The sequence below is a fragment of the Drosophila ficusphila genome, unplaced genomic scaffold (genome assembly GCF_018152265.1).
Source record: "Drosophila ficusphila isolate 14025-0441.05 unplaced genomic scaffold, ASM1815226v1 contig_855, whole genome shotgun sequence".
Taxonomy (NCBI): Eukaryota; Metazoa; Arthropoda; class Insecta; order Diptera; family Drosophilidae; genus Drosophila; species Drosophila ficusphila.
In genome coordinates, this window is record NW_025064807.1 from 1,875,860 (window position 1) to 1,897,706 (window position 21,847).

The following is a 21,847-nucleotide window of genomic DNA, read 5'->3' on the forward strand; positions in this document are numbered from 1 at the left end:
CAAAACTTTTTCTATCGTAATAAAGTGGCCTGAAGTTGGCTCATTTTTCGGGGACTTTTTTCCTTTGCCTAGTGTAAAACTATATTTTTTTGGGTAATGTTCTGCTTTTTTGCGGAAATTGTTGAGCTATTACGTGCGACAAAATTTAGTGGCAGAAGTTGCTGTTGGAGTTTTGGATAATTAATGATGCTGTCAACAGAGGATATATTGCTGAATAGATACGAACTTATGCTGAACTTTATCAGATATTTTTGTACACATTTTTGGTAGCCAACATTTGTTTAAAGCTCATTTTATATTATAATATTAAAAACAAAACAATAACTAGTGGGTTTTCCATGTTACGCTTTTGTTTTAAATATGTTATGGTTTTATGTTAAATATGTTATGGTTTGAGCATTTAATGATACAGACAATAGAGTATTTATTGAGAAAAAAAAATTATTTCAATTAAATATTTCAATTGCACATTTTGGTAATGAAATGGCTGTCGAATTTTAAGTTTTCTTTTAATTTAGGTATAAAACATATTATTTTCTGGTTATTTATTGTTTTCTCAATGTAAGCTAATAATTCGGTTATTGAACAGTGGTAGCGTTTTGCTTATTATTTGACTTCAACTGAAATTATCTGTCAGCACTCATCGCTCATTAAGCAAATGTCTTTGGATGTCTTCAAGCGGTTGTGCCGCTAGAATCTGCATAATTTAATTTGCACATCTACCGGTGCTGTCGGGGAAGTTTAGTTGGCCAAAACTGATTCAGCAAGTGCTTCGTAGTGGTTCGAACCTCATTAAGCCGACGCGGGAGTGGCAAGTGCGAGTTTCTAATTGCGCAAGCGAAGTGGCAAGTCAGAAGTCGCCTTAAAGTTGCGACACCTAACCCCAATTAGCCCTGAACCCCCGAAAAGTCCATTCTGGCATTCTGGCAGTTGCAACTACGCTTTCTATGCTAATTAAGTCGGCATCAACGCCAACAGCGGAAATGGCGCAGCGAATCCTTTTTCACAATCAAATTTCATTTCCCCCTTTTTGCCGCCCTCTCATCCAGATGCATTTTAATGTGCGCGAAATTATGCAATGCAAAAATTGATATGAGCCAGTATGCCATTTGGCTCGAGCTCTCTTGCAACAACATGCAAATTGCTCCCAACAATGACTGCTTCCATTTTCCGACTCTCAGGTAATTATAACGAAGCGTTGCTTAAACGATGGACTGCCAATTAAAGTTGCACGCATTAAGTTTACATCAAGGGCATTTAACACTCGGGATTTTAGTGGATAAAGTATGTGGAAAGGGTCTTCATCCTCGAGAGTTAATAAAAGTTTACCACCATAAAAGTTGTTGGTTATGCTCCTTGAAGGGATTCTGGTTAATCCTCTTTCCTACGATGGCTTCACCTTATTGTGGCTAGAAAACCCGGGATAACTTTACTATTTACCCAGCTCTGTTAATATCATGCACTTGTCTACCGGAAACTATGAGCAAATATTTGTCTTGCATTTTTCATTACCACATCCAGCATTTTCATTTAATTTGTGTGCCAGCTGCCTGCAGTTTCAATTTCGTTGCCGAAAAGGTGAGGCGAAAGTGGCAAAACAAACTTAACTGCCTCGGAATGCAGTTAATATTTGAATTCCTCCAAGAGGCTGCGCCTCTTCTTTTCTCCGGATGAAAACAGGCGCCTTGGGAAACTTATGCCCGGAAAACCAATTGGCCGGAAAATGTTTCCTTAAGTTGCTTTGGCAAAAGCACGTGTCATATTACCAATAACTTTTTTTATTGGTTGCCTATTAAGAATTTTTTCGTTGACATATAAGAATCTGTGATCCCTATAAAAAACGTTTATTAAATAAATATTTTTAAACACATCTTTTATTCAAATATTTAATACAGTTTTTATCCATGTTTAAATAACTGCAATTGCATAAAAAGGGATTTATTGAAATGGATTTTTGAAACTCTTTTATATTATTATTTGATTTTTGAATGAATGTATTGTTGCATTTCCAGTTCGTTGTTGTCTGTGAAAACCTTTCCCTCGGCGAAACCGGCAGCACTTCTTTCACTTTCCTCCGCCGAAGGGCACAATTCCGCTGCAAACACTGTGAAAAGTGGAAAAAAGAGCAAATTTGGCGGCAAAGTCCGCCGAGGGGAAAGTGCAGCTGCTCGGGGAATGCAACCCGCTGAAGTTTGGAGGCACGTGGCCCGAGGAAAACCAAACTTACACGAAAAACTTTAAGCTCCTCGCCTTTCAAACTATATGAGTATGTGTGTGTGTGTGTGTGGATGGGCGAGAAAGCCTCCCCATTTCCTTCGTATTTATTCGGCAGCTGCAACAATTTCCGGTTCCGCTGCAAATGCTCCTCCTTCCCTCTGTTTTTATTTACATAAAACAATTTTGGACAACTTTGAGTGCTAACCAGTTTCGCGCTGGCAATTATTTGCATTTCTTCCCAGGCTGCAAAAAACTCATTTGCTCCGCTGCAAATGAAAGTGGAAATGCCGGCAGAAAATAATAATTTAGCCACTAAGCTCAACGCATGCCGCGTCTGATTCCAGCTTATTAGAATAATAACTTCTTCTCGTCGTCGTCGTCGTTGCCAACTAACTAATTTTCGTCATGTGTCGCTCGTGTTTTTGGCCTGTTTTGTTTTTGGTTCCTTGGCTCTGTGGCTCGGTGTTTGCATTGTGCATAAATTTGTCTTGTGCAGCTGAGTGAAAATTGGGAAAGTTTATGCGGGCGGGGAGGCCGAGGAAAAGCTCGGGGAAAATGCGTTTCTGTTATGTGCATACAAAGCAAAGTATGTGGCTTGGCTTTAAGTTCCAACTGCAGTTTATTGTGGCTGATGCGGTCTGAAAGTGGTGAGAGCTTAAATTAATGTGACTTTCCGGTAGTCGCTGCTCAACTTTGAAGTGAACCTGTGGGCCCTTTTACAAACTAATCGTTTGAATTCCCCTCCGCAGCTTTTGGTTAAATGTGATACTTTGACTGCTATTGCTTCTCTAACTTTTACTGCCCTTACCACTTTTATTGGCATTTACCACTTTTATTGCCTCAGCGAATGGCTTCACCTCTTGAAATTTCAAAGGTATTTTAACAACTACCTGATTTTGAACTCACTGTGATTTGCACAAAGCTTATTAAAGAAATTTAAATTTTTAAATAGTTTTTGCATTTGCTTATTCACAAACGGTATTTTAAAATTAAATTCTACATTTTAGATTTTATTTTTAAATATATAAATATGATATCAAAGGAAATGAAAAAGTTTTTTGATTCAAAAACAAATATCCTAGGCTTCTTAATTTAAACTCAATTTTGTAAATGATATTTATAAGTGAACCAGGCAACAATAAATTCACAAACCTTAGAGTAAATAAAATATAGATATTCTTGTGATTCAATAAACCAAGTATTCCACACGTTACTTCAATTAACTTTCCTTCATAATTGACTTTTCAACAAGGAATTACCCACTTACACACTTAATCCGCTTAGTTTATTCCTTCCCATCTGAAAATGTAATACCCTGATTCGCCCGTTTACTTCAACAGTTAATTTATGCCTTCTCCATTCTTAGCCAGTAAACTCGCTCGTTAGATTTTTAACAAGCTCCCCTTGGCGCGTTACACAGTGCGTATGAGTGACATAATTGTAGCGAGCACCGCCGCATGAAATTTTTTAGTTAGACACTTGCGACACTTGAGCAGTTTTTACGCCACACTTTGCCAAGCCAATTCGAGAGCTCAACTGCCTGGAAAAACAAACTAATTATGACCGCGGGTGTCTTGGGCGGATTGTGGTCTTTGCCGGAGAAATATTGGCGGGGCGTTGAGTAAATTAAACCGTCGGGAAAATAAACTGAGAAGAAAGGTAAGGAAAGCGCTCTCAAGGCAGGGATTCGACGGTGAGTTGAGGCAGTGCAAATAAAAATTACAACGACACGCACCATAAAAAACAAACCTTAAGTCGGGGAAAAGCGCGCACAGGAAAAGCCGGGGAGGAAAAGCAGCATCCGCAATTGACAGTGAAATGCTTTTTAAACGCTTTTTTCTGCACAGGATCCTGATTTCAGGGCAGAGTCATTCTGCAAAGGACTTTTGCTTTTCCTCATTTTTTTTATCAATTTAATTTTCGTGGCATTGTTGCTGTTCTATCTGTCCCTCATCTTTGCTAACTTTTTTTTCTCTTTTTTTCAACTGCCATTCATTCGCTGCAAGGCAATTGCCAATAAAAATTTAATTACCAAAATGAGCAATTACATTTCTGTAATTAAAGCTCTCTAAATTTGGGGACAAACTGTTTTTGTTATGACTTGATGACTTATTACCCCCGATTTGTCTTCTAGATACTTTCCTGCTCGAAGGCCACCTGTACGAGTAGCATTATGAACATTGGAAACGCGGCGGTGGAGGCTCGAAAACCGGATTTAATCATGGAACACGCCAAGGATTTTCTCGAGCAGTATTTCACTTCGATAAAGCGGTAAGTTATCAGAAATAAGTTAATTAATTTACATTTTTGTCTAAGTTCCTTACTTATTTTTAAATATTTATAATTTTTTTATATTAAAAAAATTTTTAAATTATAATTCAGTTCGAGAATATTAACAAGTATTTCTACTCAATGGCTTGATTATCTTTTCTTCCTTTAACTTTATTTTATTGTATAACTAGTAATGCTAAACTCTTAGAGATATTAATTTTTTCTTAGTGATACGATTTTTTTTAATTTTGAAATTCACACATTTACACATTCCGATTGAATCTTATATGTATCCTAAACTTCTTTTTAACATATAATACATTATATTTTTATATATATTATTTATTGTTATTTGGGTATTCTCTAAATATATATAACTACAATTTAAATATTTGAGATTTTTATATATTTTATTTATTGTTATTTGGGTATTCTCTATATATATGTACAATTTAAATATTTTAAATTCAAAAGTTCTTAACCAAACGTATCTTATCTACTATCTTAAATTTAGAACATCATCCACCGCCCACGAAACGCGGTGGAAACAGGTGCGGCAGAGCATCGAGACCAGTGGACATTATCAGCTAACTGAAACCGAGCTAATTTATGGCGCCAAATTGGCCTGGCGAAATTCATCACGTTGCATTGGCCGCATACAATGGTCCAAGTTGCAGGTGGGTAAAAAGAAATTGATTTATGTTAAAGTTCTCGGAACAAAGAAAAATACTATAGCCAATTTAATACGAAAAGTGTACTGAACTTTTGTTAGCCAAACTAGGACACCCTCGATTAATCAGGATCTCAGCGATTCATGACCCCTCGCATGCAAAATCACAAAATCAACTTTCATCATCCACAAAATATGATAACAATTCGTCAAGCATATTAGGCATAAATGTATGCAATTCAAAAAATTATATGGGTGAAATCAACGCTGGCGAAGTCGGCCAAATTTGTCAGAGCACAAATCACAGGCAGATATATGTGCCTCTGTCTGGGCCACATTATTCTAGATTTATGCGTGTTCCGAGCAAATGACAAATTTCGAAGATGGAAGGCAGATTCAAAAAGAGAATAGACAAATACAAAGCTGAAATTTGAAATGCAAATCCTCGTAAATTTTAATTTACCCGAAAAAGAAATTCCTCCCCCAGGCGGAGATTTATTCACATGCATCCATATACTCCTATATATACATATATATTTATATATATACTGGTATACAAATTATAATGATCAGTAGTTGGCATAGCAAAATGGCTGTTTCTGCCTCTGTGTGTTTGCTTAGTAATGTGTGAACGGATTTGCATTTCCGCCTGAATGATTTGCGTGCGTGGAGCTGAAAACTCGAGAGGGAGAAGCTGATTTCCAAAGACAAGTAGTGAAAGGCGACACTGAAGTCACCTTCCTTATACGCAGTACCAAATAAGTTATACATCAACATATGCGAATGAGTTTTCAGGTGTCTGTCAGCTTCCTGAGTCTTGAAATATGATGAGAACCCCGTTTTTATTGCATATTTATGCATACACTTATGCTGAAACAGAACACAACTCTCTTTGTAAAAGTTGAGCATTCAATTCACTTAAAAAAATTGTATTTAATTCTCTCGAAACTTCAGTGCACCTCTCAGTTATTTATTATTTTCCCATTATGGCATAAACATTTTGGTAGATAATTTATTTTGTGCTCTGACTTTTTAGTTAATTACAAAAAAACAGTTAGCAAAAGTTATCCAATACCACTCAGACTTAATAAAAAAGTCGAGAACTTTGCCTTAAATTAGATAAAGTATGTGTGGCATAAGCACTTAAAAAGGGTTCAGTTTGGATTGCTTTGCAAACTTAATTAGGAAACTCGCTTCACATTGGTGCGCCCCCTTGAAAACACATAACAAAACCCAACACAGCAGAAAATCGAGTGAAAAGGGCTTTCCTTGCCCAGAAATGAATTTCAGTTTCGAGTGGCTTAAACACAGAAATCCCATAAAGCCAAACGTGAGGGGTTTGCCTTAACCTAGACCCAAAAAACAGTGAAAGCCACAAAAACAGGTGTGAAAAAAGACAATTGTAAGGGTCTAGATAGCAGAATCAAAAATTTAGGAGCGAGTATGACAGTTGAACAGAAATATTGCAAAAAATTCATTGAAGCGAAATAATTGAAAAAGGGTTTCGCCGTATGAACAAGCTGCGAACAACTCTCTCTTATGCGACCCCTCATGCCAGAAAAACAAAGCAAATATAGAAGTTACATAGAAATTTATGTCACATTTATCATCCGCCCCGTTGGACGCGCAACAAAAACGGTTGGACAGCTTTAGGGCTTCGGGGCTGGCACCTAAAACTCATGGAAAAACAATTGTTTACACTTCCACTTTTGTGTCTGCTAGTTCTGTGAATTTTTTTCTAGTTTCCTGCCAGCATTTGAATATTTTAGGTAATTTTTGCTCCACGGGAATCGCGCTTTTCCCCCGCTGGCATTTATTTTATACATGTTCTGCTGCAGTGAAATATGATTCATTCCCGTCAAGCTGGTATTTCTACAACTTATATGTTCAATTTTGCAGGTCTTTGACTGCCGGTATGTGACAACAACAAGTGGCATGTTTGAAGCCATTTGCAACCACATTAAATATGCAACAAATAAAGGCAACCTGAGGTAAGTGAATTTGTCTGCTAAGTGTTTGGTAAATAAATTATGAAGGCATTGTTTTCCTACATAAATTATTAAGTTATTGCACGATTTATGCTTTGTAAATTGTTATAGAAAAGTAGTATAGTTTTTACTTTAATTAAAGTTACAACGTATAATATTTCGTTTGTACAATTAACACTCGATTGCTGCAATGCAATTTCATATTTTCGATCGAAGCTAATTGCCAGCTTATGGTAATTAGAAAGAACAGACCAATTTTGGCTGCCTGCTAATCGTTTTAAGCCAGGAATTTGAGGCTGTACATAATTTTTACCATTTCCCTATGCTCTTTGGCATACACATTTTCAAATTTTCAAATAATCTACTCGCTGCGTGGCAGACGTCAGTTGAATGTTTGCGGAAAGTGATTGGCAAATTATGTTTTTGCCATGCTAATTGGCCGAATTCGAGAGGGTGAATGTGTGGAGAGCTGTTGCCAATTTGTTTCTATGAATATTTGAAGCGCCATCCCCTTTATTTCCCCAATCATATTTGGTTGGTGTTGCACTTTTGACTTTGTACGCACACTGGAAAGTTAAATGCTTATGGCGGTTGGCAAAAGTTTCGTTGAACTTTGTGCAACTTTAACGATTTGTGCACACACATTTTGGTTTGGTTTTGCTTTGATAGACAAATTGATTTTATATATTTTCATCACCGCAGATCGGCTATTACGATATTCCCTCAACGAACAGATGCCAAGCATGATTATCGAATTTGGAACAACCAATTAATTTCCTATGCCGGCTATAAGCAGGCGGATGGAAAAATCATTGGCGATCCGATGAACGTGGAGTTTACAGAGGTGAGTGATTATGCAATCAATGCTTAAGCCAGGAAACCCTTTTCATTTTAAGAGCAATCATTGAACTAAGCTCTGCATTTTCTAAATAAAACTTCGACATTCATCTTGACTTTTGTTTGCCTGTTTTCCTAAACAAATGACTATTTACACCACAACCAAACGGGCTTTGTTTGTTCACATTGCTTTGCGTAATCCAGCCATCAATTTACATATCATACATGCATTGATATATGTCTTTTTTCCCAGCCATCACAATATTTACACGCATCAATTGCTTTTGCCTTTAAATCCGTCACCCCGGCCCTTCTGACCCGACCAATTCCCTGGCCATAAATGCGACCTTTTGTCGAGCCAACAAGTTGGAAAAGCCCCAGAGCCCACAATCGCAAACGGTGGCAAGTTCCCTCTATAACTCGTTGTAATAAATCTCTTTTTAAATACGCAAAAACCGAACAAACAACAAAGCTGTCAATAAATACGAGCACAAATACGGTAGCAGATGTTGCCATCGAGTGGGTGGAAAACATGTGGCTGAATATTGGGTTCAGTTTGGTTTCGTTCGGTTTCGTTTGGTTCGGTTTGGTAACTTCCCACTCTTGGGTGATATATTTGCATATAAAACCGAGCCCCAAAGTATCTCCATTTATTTTTACACATGTCACTTTTATGTCCACTGCCAGTGCCTGCTGGCCAAGCCCTCCGCTGCTGATTTTCGATTGCGAATCGCATTTGCCTGACGTCCAATTCCATCTCCATCCATCAGGTCTGCACCAAGCTGGGCTGGAAGGGCAAGTGCAGCGAGTGGGACATCCTGCCACTGGTCGTCTCGGCCAACGGCCACGATCCGGACTACTTTGATTACCCGCCGGAATTGATACTGGAAGTGCCCCTCACGCATCCCAAGTAAGTATAACCACAGGCTTTATACTCCGTTTGGTTGTTTTTTCCAACAGAAATATATGGGTTTATTGAGGAACTAAAATTGAGCTACATTGTTTTTACAGGCAAATCATTTTTATCGGAAGGGGTTTCACATTATTATATTGTACACCACAAATATGCCTACTGTTTTATTAATTTAAATACCAATAAGATGCATACAATTTACTAAAGAAATGATTTAGTTTTTTTCATATAATAATCAAAATCATAAATAGGATTTTACAATGTAGTAAAGTGTGTTTACCTATTTAGGAAAAATTATTAGTCTTCTTCAGGATTTTTAAAATAATAATGTTTCAAGAAGCAAATATAAATTACTGTTTTTATTAATTGATTAACATTTTGTAATCTTTATTTTTATCTAAATAAATAAAAGTCAAACATGTATGAGCCTTGAAAATCTTTTTATTACCATATTTTCACTAGTTTAAATGTTCTAAAATCTTGTCTATTTTTTTGTTATGGCATTTGGTGTTTGTCATGGTTTTTTGGTATCCAAATAAATGTTCCTCTTGAAATAATAAATCCATTCAAAATTAAACCACGTAGTCAGCGACTCGGGCAAAACCAATCCTCGAGTTGCCCTTGTCGAACTCAGTGTAAAACTTTCCGATGAAGACATCACCCAGAATCCAGAAGGAAACATCCGACATTGTGGTGAATGCGGACATGCAGTAGGTTGTGCCACCCTGGGTGATCTTGACTATATAATCCCGGGGTGCCAGAGTGAAGATAGTGCCACCGATATTGAGGTTAACCTTGGGCAGAGTTGGGATTCTTCCGCATCTCACGAAGGCCTCTCCACCATTATCCTCTGCTCCCAACTGGCGATTGATTTTGGTGTAGGCCGCCTGGGGAACCACAATCAAGGAGGTTCCGGTATCAGCGATTGCCTGACAACCATTGCACAGCACAATGCCATTGGTTTTGATGGTGTTCACCTTGAATTGCCAGTAGGCGGGAACCGAAACGGGAACGTAAGTGAGGCTTCCCTTGTAGAGACTGGAGTCACTGCCTCCGAGGATCAGTTCTCCTCCCTTAACAGCAGTTCCTTGTCTCTTAAGGTAGAAAGAGATCACAGGCTGATCCAGCAGACCCTGGGAAACGAGGTTATCGAAAGGAGGAGTCACTCCATCCGCGGCAATCGAGGCAAAGGCCAATCCAAGGATTCCGGCAAAAGGAGCATCCACGAAAGTGGTTCCTGGTTCATTGATGGCTTCGCCAAAAGTCTGACTTTGGATGCCAATTCCCGCAATGTAAACAGTATCGGTTGAGAGGAATCCGGACAAACTACCAGTTCCGTATTGGATTTCGAACGCCTCACCATTTTCCACATAAGTACTAGAAGCCGATGAATCGTATTTGTTGTGTCTTTGGCAAGCGGTATTCGATTTAGGGCATTGGGAACTTGGCACCCACAAATTGGAGGATCCCGTGTCGAAGAGAATATTGAACCTCTGCTTGGGGGTTCCAATTGAAATCACTCCGTAGTATTCGTTGTTCAGGGAGTTATGCAGAGTTTCTGTACCCGTTGATGCACTCGTACTCGATTCCGCCAGAAAAGAGTATTTAACAGCCAACAAGGACTTCTCAGCCTTCACACTTCCATGGGTCTTGGTGAAATTCCTGTTCACCTGGAGCTTCACTCGATTCAACTTGGCTTCGGAAAGGCCAATTCCGATCAGCACCAATAAAACCAAGAGCTGTCTCATGTCTGCGGTTGAAATTCAACTGTGAATAGTTTCCAAATGGGTGCAGAATTTAAATAACATTTGCGGACACATGTAAATCCAAAAATAGCTTCAAAACTTTCCATCTTGGGTTCTAGAAGCCATTGACGTCCACGAGTTCCATTGGCACAATTAAGCAGACAGTAGACCAAATTTTTTAGTGATTCAAGCCTTGTCAAAATATTTGGTATTTGGCTTAAAGCATTGTTAATTTATTCAGCTGCCTGTGCAGACTACAGGTCTCTGGATAAAGAGCACGTGGGCTGCTCTTCTTTATTTAATTGTTAAGTAAGGAATCTTGGGTCAATAACTTCAAAGCCGGAATAATAATCAAAACAAGTGGAGCTGCTTTTAATATATGTTATGTGTACATTTTATGGCACCTATAAAAAGATTATTTTGTATTCTTTACTAAGTAAATTTAGATAAGTCTTAGTGACTCATGAACTAACAACACATTTGGTATTTGGTTTAAGGCATTTGCTGATTTATTCAGCTGTGCATATAAGAGGTGTTTACCAAAAACGCACCTAGGTTGATTTACATAATATTGTAAAACAATACAGTAAAGAATTTCGAGTCAATAACTTCTATTACTTCCGAAGTATTTATAGAGGTTGAGTTTAAATTCGAAATGAATTGAAAGTTTTATGGCTGTTAGATTATTGTTAATATATTTATTATTTTAATGCTTTTTCTCTTAAGCAAATTTATACAGTGGAACAATGTTTTTTTGTTCAAAAACTATTAAAACATTTGCACTTTGGTTATAGGCTTAGTTAAGTTTGTTTAGTTCGACTTTTAAAATATGTGGTACTCGGTTTATGGTTTTGTGAGTTTTTTCAGCTGTGCAGACTAAAGGCGATGAACAAAAGAGCACGTAGGCTGGACTTTATTTAATTTCTTAAATAAACTTTAAAATCATAAAAGTAACGTAAATTGCTTGGTTTTAATGTTCAGTAGTGTAGAATTCAAAAAGATCTTAAAAAAGTATTTATTCTTATTTAATTTCGCATACTTATTACAATATTTTTTCTCTAATAAAATATCGTGGAGACTTGTAATAATAAGGGAACAGATTCATATACCTGCAACTTAAACTAAAAACTAGTCAAAGATAATACCAATATATTTAGTTTTCCACTGCGGTTGCCCCGAAATACTGTCAGACTTGTGTCGAAAGGACATCAGCTGAACGGGTGATGGCAGCTTTGGCCAAAGGATTTGCATCCGAAATCGCGTTGTGTGGCCACTGTAACCGCAATACCCATCGAATTGGCCAAATAAAAGCAGCCAGCGTTCACTTTCGTTGCTGTTTCCGTTGCAGGTTCGATTGGTTCTCGGAACTGGGACTCCGGTGGTACGCCCTGCCCGCCGTTTCCAGCATGCTGTTCGATGTGGGCGGCATCCAGTTTACGGCGACCACATTCAGCGGTTGGTACATGTCCACCGAGATTGGCAGCCGGAATTTATGCGACACAAATCGCCGCAATATGTTGGAGGTAAGTTCAAGTAAAAAGACGTAGTATATAGTAATTTTCCGTATTGATATCCGGCCACCCTTGGTTTTTTTTATTTCCCCTGACATTGTCCTTGTTCGATGTCCTTGATGTCTTTGTCGCAGTATTGCGATGTGGCGCTTATTTCATTATAAGGCCGCATAATGTGCAGAACGAAGAAGAAGAAGAAGCGAAAAGGGAACTCCCGCCTTTATCATTCCAGTATGTCCTTGCATAAAGCGTTTTTTTTTCCGGGCCAGCATTCTTTTTGCCCAACAGCAATGTTCCGTTGGGCGGTGGGTGGAAAATGGTTAACAGCACTTAAGAAGGTCGCTGCTTTAAGGCTCGAAAGCGAGTTACTACCGTACTTTCATGCATCATGCACCTGGTTGTTACTGGAAATTAAATGCATTAGCACTGCATTTAAAGTTCGATCGATCTCCTTTCGGCTAATTAGTTTTTCAGCAGCACGAAAATGCCATTAGCACTTCTACGGAAATGGGGCTGAATTTTATGATAGCAAAATGCATCCTTTAAAATTACACACACACACTCATATGTGTCCGGAATGAGTTTAAATTTTAGAATGTTGAAACTGAGTTACTCTGCTAAAATATAAAAAAAGGTAATTCCTTTTAAAATAGTTTTTATAGAAAATTTATTTAATTTAAAGGGTATTTTCTAGGACTTGACGTTAATTAAATTAATCAATTTCAACTTTAATTACTATTATTATTTTCATCGATTTTAGTTAATAATTGGGTTCGTTTTAGTATTTGGCTTTCAGTGAATATTTTATAGTACGTAAAGCTTATGGCTTAGTGTAAAATGCAACTGCAATGACACTTGTTTCCCATTAAATCTGTGGTATTTGTCATCATCAAAGTCACTAGTTCGCCAGAATCGCCCAGAGTTTTGGTTCCACTGGTGGGAGTCGATGGCCTGTGGCTAAATCTATAATTGACATACGGTGTGGCTTTCGACGGGTTTGGGGAAAGTGTTGCCAGAGGCTCCGGGGCACTTGTTGTTGGCCAAGGCCTAATCTGACGACCGCAGTTGTTAGTAATTATTAAATGGTGACCGCAAAACCGAATTTTGTAATTGAAAATCGAAATTCCCGTCCATTAGCGATTAGGAACTAACGAAATTGATTTTCCACTGACCGCAGACGGTGGCGCTGAAGATGAATCTGGATACGAGGACACCGACGTCCCTGTGGAAGGACAAGGCCGTCGTCGAGATGAACATCGCCGTGCTGCACTCCTACCAAAGTCGCAATGTAACCATTGTGGATCACCACACGGCCAGCGAGAGCTTCATGAAGCACTTTGAAAACGAGTCGAAACTCAGGTGAGAGGCTCCCCAGATCGCCGATTATATTGTGTGTGTTTGTTTATGGCCGCACTGGGTTTGCATTTGTGGCATTTATGGCATTTATGGCGTTTTCCCAGCAGAATGTTTACGGCTTAACGTGTTTTATTTGACTTTCGAGGCGGCGGAAGGCGTGCGAAAAACTCTTTGCAGGTGCGAAAGTGAATTTATTGTTTCCAATTTGCCGTCGTCAGCATTTATGTAAACTGCACGCGAGACATATAAATGCCGCACAAATATGTCAAACTCAGCGAAATGTTTCAGCGAATGTTTCGTTTTACGAAGGAGCCAAAAATAAACATACAATTTTGTTTATTTTATTTTTAAAAGGGTAGAGCAGGTTGAATAATTTTTTTTTTTATTTTTTACAAATTTATCACAGTAGTTGAATTTAGTTATCGTTAATTTGCAAACCATAAACATAAAAAAATGACTGGACATCCTGCAAAACTTTTAACTTGGTCATTTTGCCAAGCGAAAATATTTAATTTATTTTTTTGCATAAAAAGGAGTTTCCAATTTAAATTCAATTCCGACCCGTCAATTAAAATATTTTTGCTTCTCATATTTCCAATGTCTAATTATGACATCACTGAATAACAGCGAGATTTGTTTAAATGTTGCTATTTATTTACAAAATCAAATGAGCAGTTGTGCTCTAAAATACAAAATGTAAAACATTATATCCAATGGGCCAACTATCCTAAACATTATATTTGCTATGTTCACATTAACAACACATTTTAGTTTACAACTTCAATTAAATCATAAAATAGCTTCAGTAAATTCTGCTTGTAAATAAATTCAAATTTTATTTATTGCAGCAATTGAATTTCATGTAATAAAAACATATTTCTTGCTTGTAAAACTGGTGAATAAAATAATAAATTCCAACTTTAGTCCAATTAAGATTGGCTACAAATTTAAGAGAAATACCCAATTTCTAAAGAAATTGGTTGAACAAATGCCTTCAAGTGTTTAACCTTAACCTACTTTCCAAAAGGGAATTGGGGCCAATAAAGTGTTTTATTTTGGGTGTTTTAAAATGCCCCCGCCACCTTAAGCCATCACCTACACAGAACAATAAATCAAAACCGTAAGCCCGTGTCTATTTTTATGGCAACAGCCGGCGGGGGGAGGCCACAATTAAGTCAGTTAGTGGTAATCCCCCATTTGGGGTACTAAAAATACGCCGGCCATATTTCAATTGCCGGCCGAAATAAATACACCCACTCGTCAATGGAAAATTATAGGCAATTACTAACCGGGGAAATCCGGGTTTCCCTGTTCGTTGTTTTTTTATTATAATTGCAGAAATGGGTGTCCCGCTGATTGGATTTGGATCGTGCCGCCGCTGTCGGGCTCCATTACGCCGGTCTTCCATCAGGAGATGGCACTGTACTACCTGAAGCCGTCGTTTGAGTACCAGGATCCCGCCTGGCGCACTCACGTCTGGAAAAAAGGACGAGGCGAGAGCAAGGGCAAGAAGCCGCGACGCAAATTCAATTTTAAACAAATCGCTAGGTGAGTACTTACAGCGGCGCTTACCGTTAACGTGGCGACCTTTGACCTCCCCATCCATATCCTTTTTGTACTCTGATGCTTCTGCTGCTTCTCCTTCTCCTTGCTACTGGTGATGTTGGTGATGATGATGTTGATACCCTCGCATCCTTGCCCGTGTAATTGTTCCCGTGTGCGATTCTCTGTTTGGTTGTTCGGTTGTTTTGCCAGCGTGTCACACGACAGCATCAGCAGGGATTAGCTTTTAAGTAGATTACATGGATTGTGGTTTATTGCCACCGGGTTTCCTCATCCTCCTCCTCCTGCTCCCTTTTTAATGGTCCTCTGTTCTCCATCTGCTCTACGGCTATCAAGTCGCCCGGAAAATTTGGAACATTGCATCATGTTTGTCGTCCCCGTTATTGTTATTTTAAATGTTATTTGCCGGGATATCGCTTCCCATTCTCTATCTTAAATCTTCCACCACGTTTAGTTTGGAGGTTTCAGCATATGTGCGGTTGAAGTTGATTGTTATGCAAATTTGACGTCCTTATTTTATTCGGGGCGAAATTCAAGACTTTACAAGTTACTTTCCGCTTTTCCGAACATAAAGGTAAATTCGTCGGGACTTATCTTAGATTGAGAATTCGCTTAAAGTCATTTATAACATTTATCTGTTGAGTAGATATTTGTTTAGTATGTGTAATGAATATATTTATTTAAAGATTTATTGCATTTTAAATAGCACTTCCTTATTTTATTTGAACTTAAGTTAAAACTTAGTTTATGTTTTTATAAAATTTTGTCTTTAGTGCATTATAAATATTTTTGAAATTAAATAAAATATATACTCTAGTTTTATATTTAAATTAGTATTACCTTTTTATGCAACTCTCTATGCTTCTTTCTTCCCTTTTGAATTATGAAGGCTTACAAGAAATTCTTAAATATTTTACAATAAAATTTGTTAGGATGCTGGTTATTCGTTGTTTGTTTTCTCCCAATTTGTTTTTATAACTCTTCAAGTTGAAAAGCCTAAGCATTTATGTTTGTGTTTTAGTTCTGCTACGTAAATGTTATTTTAGGTCTCTTTGAACACGCATGAAATGATTTTCAAAGAAAACAAATTGAAATGTCTACAGTTTAAATGGGCAACATTGAAATGTACAAGAGAGACCATAAAGTAATAGTCTTTGTTTGGCAATCAATTATTTAATTTGTAAATGAATCTGTGAACAAATGCGTTAACGAGGCAAAAACTATCAGGTTTCATCGGAGTATGCAAATTTGTGGCAATTATGCGCTTAGCAAAGGCTGAATTGCATTTAATCCTTACACTTATTCACGCATCAATCCATTAATCGAATGCCAAACAAACAACTGCGGTGAGCCCTAACAAATAAAATCAATTACACAATTATAAAGGAGAGGAAAAAAGCGGCTGCTGTTAAATAAGGCGTGCGAAATTATAATGATTATTTAACAACCGCACTTTAAATCGCTGCATATTAATGCAGTGTTGTCGACGCCGGCATATTTTTCATGCTAATTAATTTTAATTTACTGCAATCAGATCGCCGACGAGAAGCAAGTGCAAAATGGCTGGTAGATATTCATTAAAAAGTTATCAATTAAAATGTTGCAATTGCACATGTACGAGCTTCCATTAAATCGAGCATTCGAGCATTTTCGAGGCCGAAACTTTTTATCAATGTTTAAATGATGGTGCGGCGTAGGCGAAATCATTCGTATTTACTTATTTATGAGGACATATGTATCCGCACATATATCCATGTTGGGCTGACAGGCTGTAGACATAATTAAGTTTAATTGTTTCAGCACGCGCCGCGCCTCTTAGCTCTGATGAGATGAAATGGAATTAAATCAGCGCTGACATCGACAACTTTATGAAAATGAAATTATATTCATGCCCGCACAAAAGTGCGCTGCAAAATGCGATGTGCGGAGTGCTTCGCCTACGAGGTGCTGCAAAGTGGGAGGTGCCAGACATATTGAATTACATTTAAACTGCCTATAAGCATCCATTTGCCCTCTTATCCCAAAAAGTAGTTCCCTGCCAGTAGCAGGCATCCTCCAGCAACCGCGGAGCGAAGAAAACAATGCCGTCCCAAGGAAAAATAATAAGAGCGAGTGTTAAGGAAGGGGGTTAAAACTTTATGATACCGTAGAACTTCAGGGGAAATTATATGAAGAATATGCTGTTTAATATATATTTAAATCATCAGTAATTTCTTTTATTCAACATCAAAATTTAAACTGCTATAAAATATTTTTGTTTGAGAATATTAATTTATTAGCACTCATAAGATGTATTGATTTTAATGTTTTATTTTTAGCTGCTTTAAATAAGCATTTAATTAGCAATGTTTGACCATATGTTCCATTTCATAAATGCCATTAAAATATTTACCCAGCTTTGAGCATTAAGGGGTAAGAAATCCCAAAAATAAAGACCAAAGGATTCCAACTGATGTCTGACGGCAGTGAAGCAACAGAAGGCTTCCCTTTTCATATGCTGGCTTTTCATTTTTGCTGAAAAATTCCCCTCCTTTTTTTTCGTTTTCCTCCGCCTAGCAATGTGCATAAAATTTTATGCGATTCTGCTTTAAATGGCGAAATGAGAGGCGCAAGGGAAATCGCAACGTCCGACTTTCTGCAATAAAATTCCTCTGCGCCCCTTTGATTATTGAGTAACCATGTGTGCGGGTCCTTACAACAAAACATATGCTCTACTTGTAGACAATTTTCCAATTACTTGGCATGTCAATCAAAGTGGCTATATCATCCGGCGTCTGTTATGTTCTCCGTTATGGCCTTACCCTCGACACGCAGGCTTATGGGCCTAATGATGATGGTCGTGCTGCCGCTGACGCAGCTTTAAGTCTTTCTATGGTAGCATTCACAGCAAATACGAGTTAAACGTTCATTTTCACTTCGTTGCAGGGCTGTGAAATTTACATCGAAGCTATTTGGACGCGCCTTGTCCAAGCGAATTAAGGCTACTGTTCTATATGCCACCGAAACTGGAAAATCTGAGCAATATGCAAAGCAACTATGTGAGCTACTCGGACATGCATTCAATGCCCAGGTGAGAATAGTAAATAATAAAATAGTAAATTAATTTATAATACAAATATATCTATATATATCTATATAAAAATATAAAACTGAGGAGAAAACCAAGCCACTTTAATACACTCCCGTCTAGTTTACACATTAATTTCCAAACTTGTTAAATCTAAGCCTACGAAATGAGCTCTTCCGCAAGCACTAAGCATATTTCATACTGCCAAATGACATCCCTAATTTGACATTATAAAACGTTTTAGCCTACTGCTAAAATTAGCTCCATTTCGGGTTCTCTGGACTTAACCTGCGACCTTAGGCAAAAGGCCAACGCCACATGAGACAAATTAGCATAAAGCCGAAATTTACTTTTACATTTCCCTCTTTTTTTGGCCAGCTTAGTGTCCGGCAGGTTCAGTTTCATCCGAACTTAGGCCAAGTCCTAGTCCTGTTTCCCTTTTCATGTGTGTGTGTGTGTAAAAAGCATCTGCTAGATGGCTGGCAAAATAAGATAAGCTGCAAACACCTGCGACAAACTACAAGATACATTCTAGAGTCCAGGCTCATTAGGTCGCTTTCCTGGGATGCGTGTATTAAGGCCAAAGCATCTAATGACCGCAAAAGTGTTTGGCCTAGCAAAATACAACAAAATACGAAGAAAATATATAGTACGCACATCTACAGCGGTAAATTGTTTATTCATTTAGATATATTGCATGTCCGACTACGATATATCCTCCATCGAGCACGAGGCATTGTTAATTGTTGTGGCCTCCACCTTTGGCAACGGCGACCCCCCGGAAAACGGCGAGGTGAGTACTTAGGCCCCCAGATCATATCAACCTAATTAATGGATTAGGCCCAGCCGCCTCCTAATGACCCGAAATGTGAACTTTAACTTTTCGCTTTTTCCGCTTTTCCGCTGTTTTCGCCAGCTTTTCTCACAGGAATTGTACGCGATGCGTGTCCAGGAGTCTGGCGAGCATGGATTGCAGGATTCTAGGTGAGTAAAATAAATTCCCCCCATTTTTTCTCCATTTTTTGTTCTGCCTTTCTGTTGGCGCAGTCTTTGCATAAATTTCGTATAAATCAATTTTTGCGGTTACTTCGATGCAGCGGAGAGCCAAGGATAATAAATAAGGAGGAATGGGAGTGTAACTAAATTGCTTTTTAAGCAAGTTTTCTTTCATTTTGAATTTCCAGCTTATGCAAATTGCTTTCCTGCGTATCAATTTTTATTGCATACCTTATGGGGCATGCGGTGGGATTTTAATCCCTTGTCGTTCGTTGGGGGACACAAGCTGGATTAATTAATTCCTTTGCTGGGAAAGGGATGTAGTTAGTACAAAAGCTAAACTAGAAAACAAACTAGAAAACGAAAGACAGAAAGTTTTCTATTATGTGGAAAATGCAATCCTTAAATGCAGTTTGTGGAAGAAAGTCATCATAGTTTATTGAAAATGTGGTAAAAAATAACAGCAAAAATTCCAAATAAGGTACCTTAAGCAAATATATAATATAAACAAATATTTTATAATAGCAAAACAAATGTTTTTATTGGAAGCAGTAAAAGAAATATAGTTTCCCTTGTTCAAACACTTCACAAATCCCTATAAAATCAGTTTCAATTTTAAGTTATATTTAAGTTTAGTATTCACAAAGATTACATTAAAGAGTACTCACTGTACGCCCCTTTTAATTCGAAAATTTTTGGTGTGTCCTCATGGGCTCATATTATTGCTGACACATATTTGGCATTTTTGTATTATTAATTGGCCGTTGTTGTTGGCCCACATATCCTGCTGTAGTATGCGTGCCGAGAGCTTTAAAATTACAAACGCACACATACCAACATACACGAAGGATAAGGATACACGCACTTAAGTGCGTGCCGCTTGAGAGAGCAGACAAATCCGCGCAATTTTCCTTTTGGCCCCATCAACGAGGAAAAAACAATAACAATAATTTTGTTATTTCGATATTTTCCCTCACGTATGTCTGTGGAGGGTTTTTATGATGTAAAGGGGATTTCCGCTTGACAACTTTGACAACTTGGGGCACAAACACACAGACACTCACACTCACAAGCACACACACACACTTACAACCATTCTTTTGGTGGCTAAATTTATACCTAAACAAGCTGGGAGTTGCCTGTTGAAAACGAAATTGAAAATTCATATGTGGAGCAGCAGCGGAAGGACCAAACACACACACACACACTCACCAGCGGAAGGAAGCCAATTCAATAACATATTACGAAAGTCAGGCTGTAAAAAATGTCCTGCGGCCGCTTTTCCGTTGAAGGGAGAGGCTTTAATTGAAAAATTATGGGGGAAATCTCTGATCCGACATAATTGTGCGTGTTCATTGTTGTGTTCTTCGGCTTGTTTATTAATTTGTGTTTATTATAATGGCCAAATAATGAAGAGCGGACTGCCTCGTTTTCGGTTTCACTCTTTTTGTCTGCCTGAAAAACCAATTAATTTGATTTATTATTGCCTTGATATTGATATGATCCTATTGTAAAGGAATTTTGCTTGTGAAATCAGGCGAGGCTTACTTAGAAATTGAGCCAAGCCTGCGCTAATTGGCAGTCCTCAGCCTTCCTTTTATATTCAAAATATGATTAATTGCTGAGAAAAATGAGATAATATATAATTTATAGCCAGCAAATTCCCCTTAGGTGCTTTAATTTTGGGTTTAATCGTTTCAATTATTATTAAGCATTTAAGGCACGCCCCTTAATCGATTGCAGTTTCTGCCAGCCAAGCATTTAAGAAGTGAGCGTCTGCCTTTTGGCTCCCCCACTTGTTCCACGCTGCGTATGAGCAATTTAAACAACCATGATGCCAAAATCGCTTCGGGGAGGCCATCGACATGATGTGAGCTGAAGGCTGCCGAAGGATCTCCTTTTTCGGCTGCTGAAACGCTCGAGTGCGTTTGCTTCGAGTATTTGCTCTTCTTATTTTCCCGAGGCATTTTGTCGCTTCGGAAATTGCTTTGCCGTTAATTGTTTGCTTCGATTGATTTAATTTTAAAGCTCAAAAACTTGCCAGCTTTCGGGTGCAACTTTCCGAAATTGAAACTCAAGTAGTTGCTTAATAGTTTCGGAATAGTTTCGGGCCAAAAGTCAAATGCGACGAGAGAGAGCTTTTCGGGAAATAAATTTGGTATTTCGGCATTTTAGATACAATTTTTGTGGCTAGATTCTTGCGACAGGAGACCCATTTCAAAATTTGTGGCCTTGTTCTACTTCGAGTCAAGTGACTGTCGACTCAAGCTCACTTAATTGCAGTCTATTATGTCATCAACGCCTCTGAGTGTGCTTTTAAGTGTCTTTGGTGTGCGGGTGTTTGTGTTTTTATGTGTGTGAGAGCACCTGACATCCGTATCCTGTTGTCTGTAAACTGCAACTGCACGAAATGGGGCACTTATCCTTATGCCTTAGACGTCATCAGCAAGGACATCTCATTCCTCCCACCTCCGATGTTGCATTAGCCCATAAAAGTTTTCACGTTGATGATGCCACCTACAAGCTCGCCATTTCTCCACTTTGCATAATGAGTGGAGCCGAACACTTGAATAAAATGCTTGTCAAAATCATCAGCGACTTGTTTTTTTATACCCGCTCTCAGCAGCTTTTCAAGTGCACGAAAATAATTACAAGCACAAGTTGTTTGGTTAGGGCCACTTGACTCGAGAGCAGACAGAATAAATACGGGCGA

General features: G+C 38.2%; 2 protein-coding genes across 3 annotated transcripts in view; one reads left to right on the top strand and one right to left on the bottom strand.

Moving 5' to 3' along the window:
- The window catches only part of LOC108100059 (nitric oxide synthase), a 37,002-nt gene that overhangs the window by 8,498 nt on the left and 6,657 nt on the right, over positions 1–21,847 (top strand). For both annotated transcript variants that reach the window (XM_043209345.1, XM_043209346.1), the window contains exons 4-14: positions 4,352–4,488; positions 5,003–5,165; positions 7,058–7,149; positions 7,849–7,990; positions 8,754–8,893; positions 11,990–12,164; positions 13,330–13,511; positions 14,847–15,056; positions 17,997–18,141; positions 18,827–18,931; positions 19,055–19,122. In XM_043209345.1, the coding sequence (XP_043065280.1) occupies positions 4,352–4,488; positions 5,003–5,165; positions 7,058–7,149; positions 7,849–7,990; positions 8,754–8,893; positions 11,990–12,164; positions 13,330–13,511; positions 14,847–15,056; positions 17,997–18,141; positions 18,827–18,931; positions 19,055–19,122 (1,559 nt within the window). The remainder of the gene's footprint in view (positions 1–4,351; positions 4,489–5,002; positions 5,166–7,057; positions 7,150–7,848; positions 7,991–8,753; positions 8,894–11,989; positions 12,165–13,329; positions 13,512–14,846; positions 15,057–17,996; positions 18,142–18,826; positions 18,932–19,054; positions 19,123–21,847) is intronic.
- On the bottom strand, positions 9,340–10,652 carry LOC108100061 (lysosomal aspartic protease-like). The gene has a single exon (XM_017203796.1). The coding sequence runs from the start codon at positions 10,642–10,644 to the stop codon at positions 9,469–9,471; it is 1,176 nt and encodes a 391-aa protein (XP_017059285.1). The 5' UTR covers positions 10,645–10,652; the 3' UTR covers positions 9,340–9,468.

Excerpts from the sequence above, each read along its gene's own strand:
- LOC108100061 (XM_017203796.1), bottom strand. The coding sequence starts at position 10,644 with ATGAGACAGCTCTTGGTTTTATTGGTGCTGATCGGAATTGGCCTTTCC.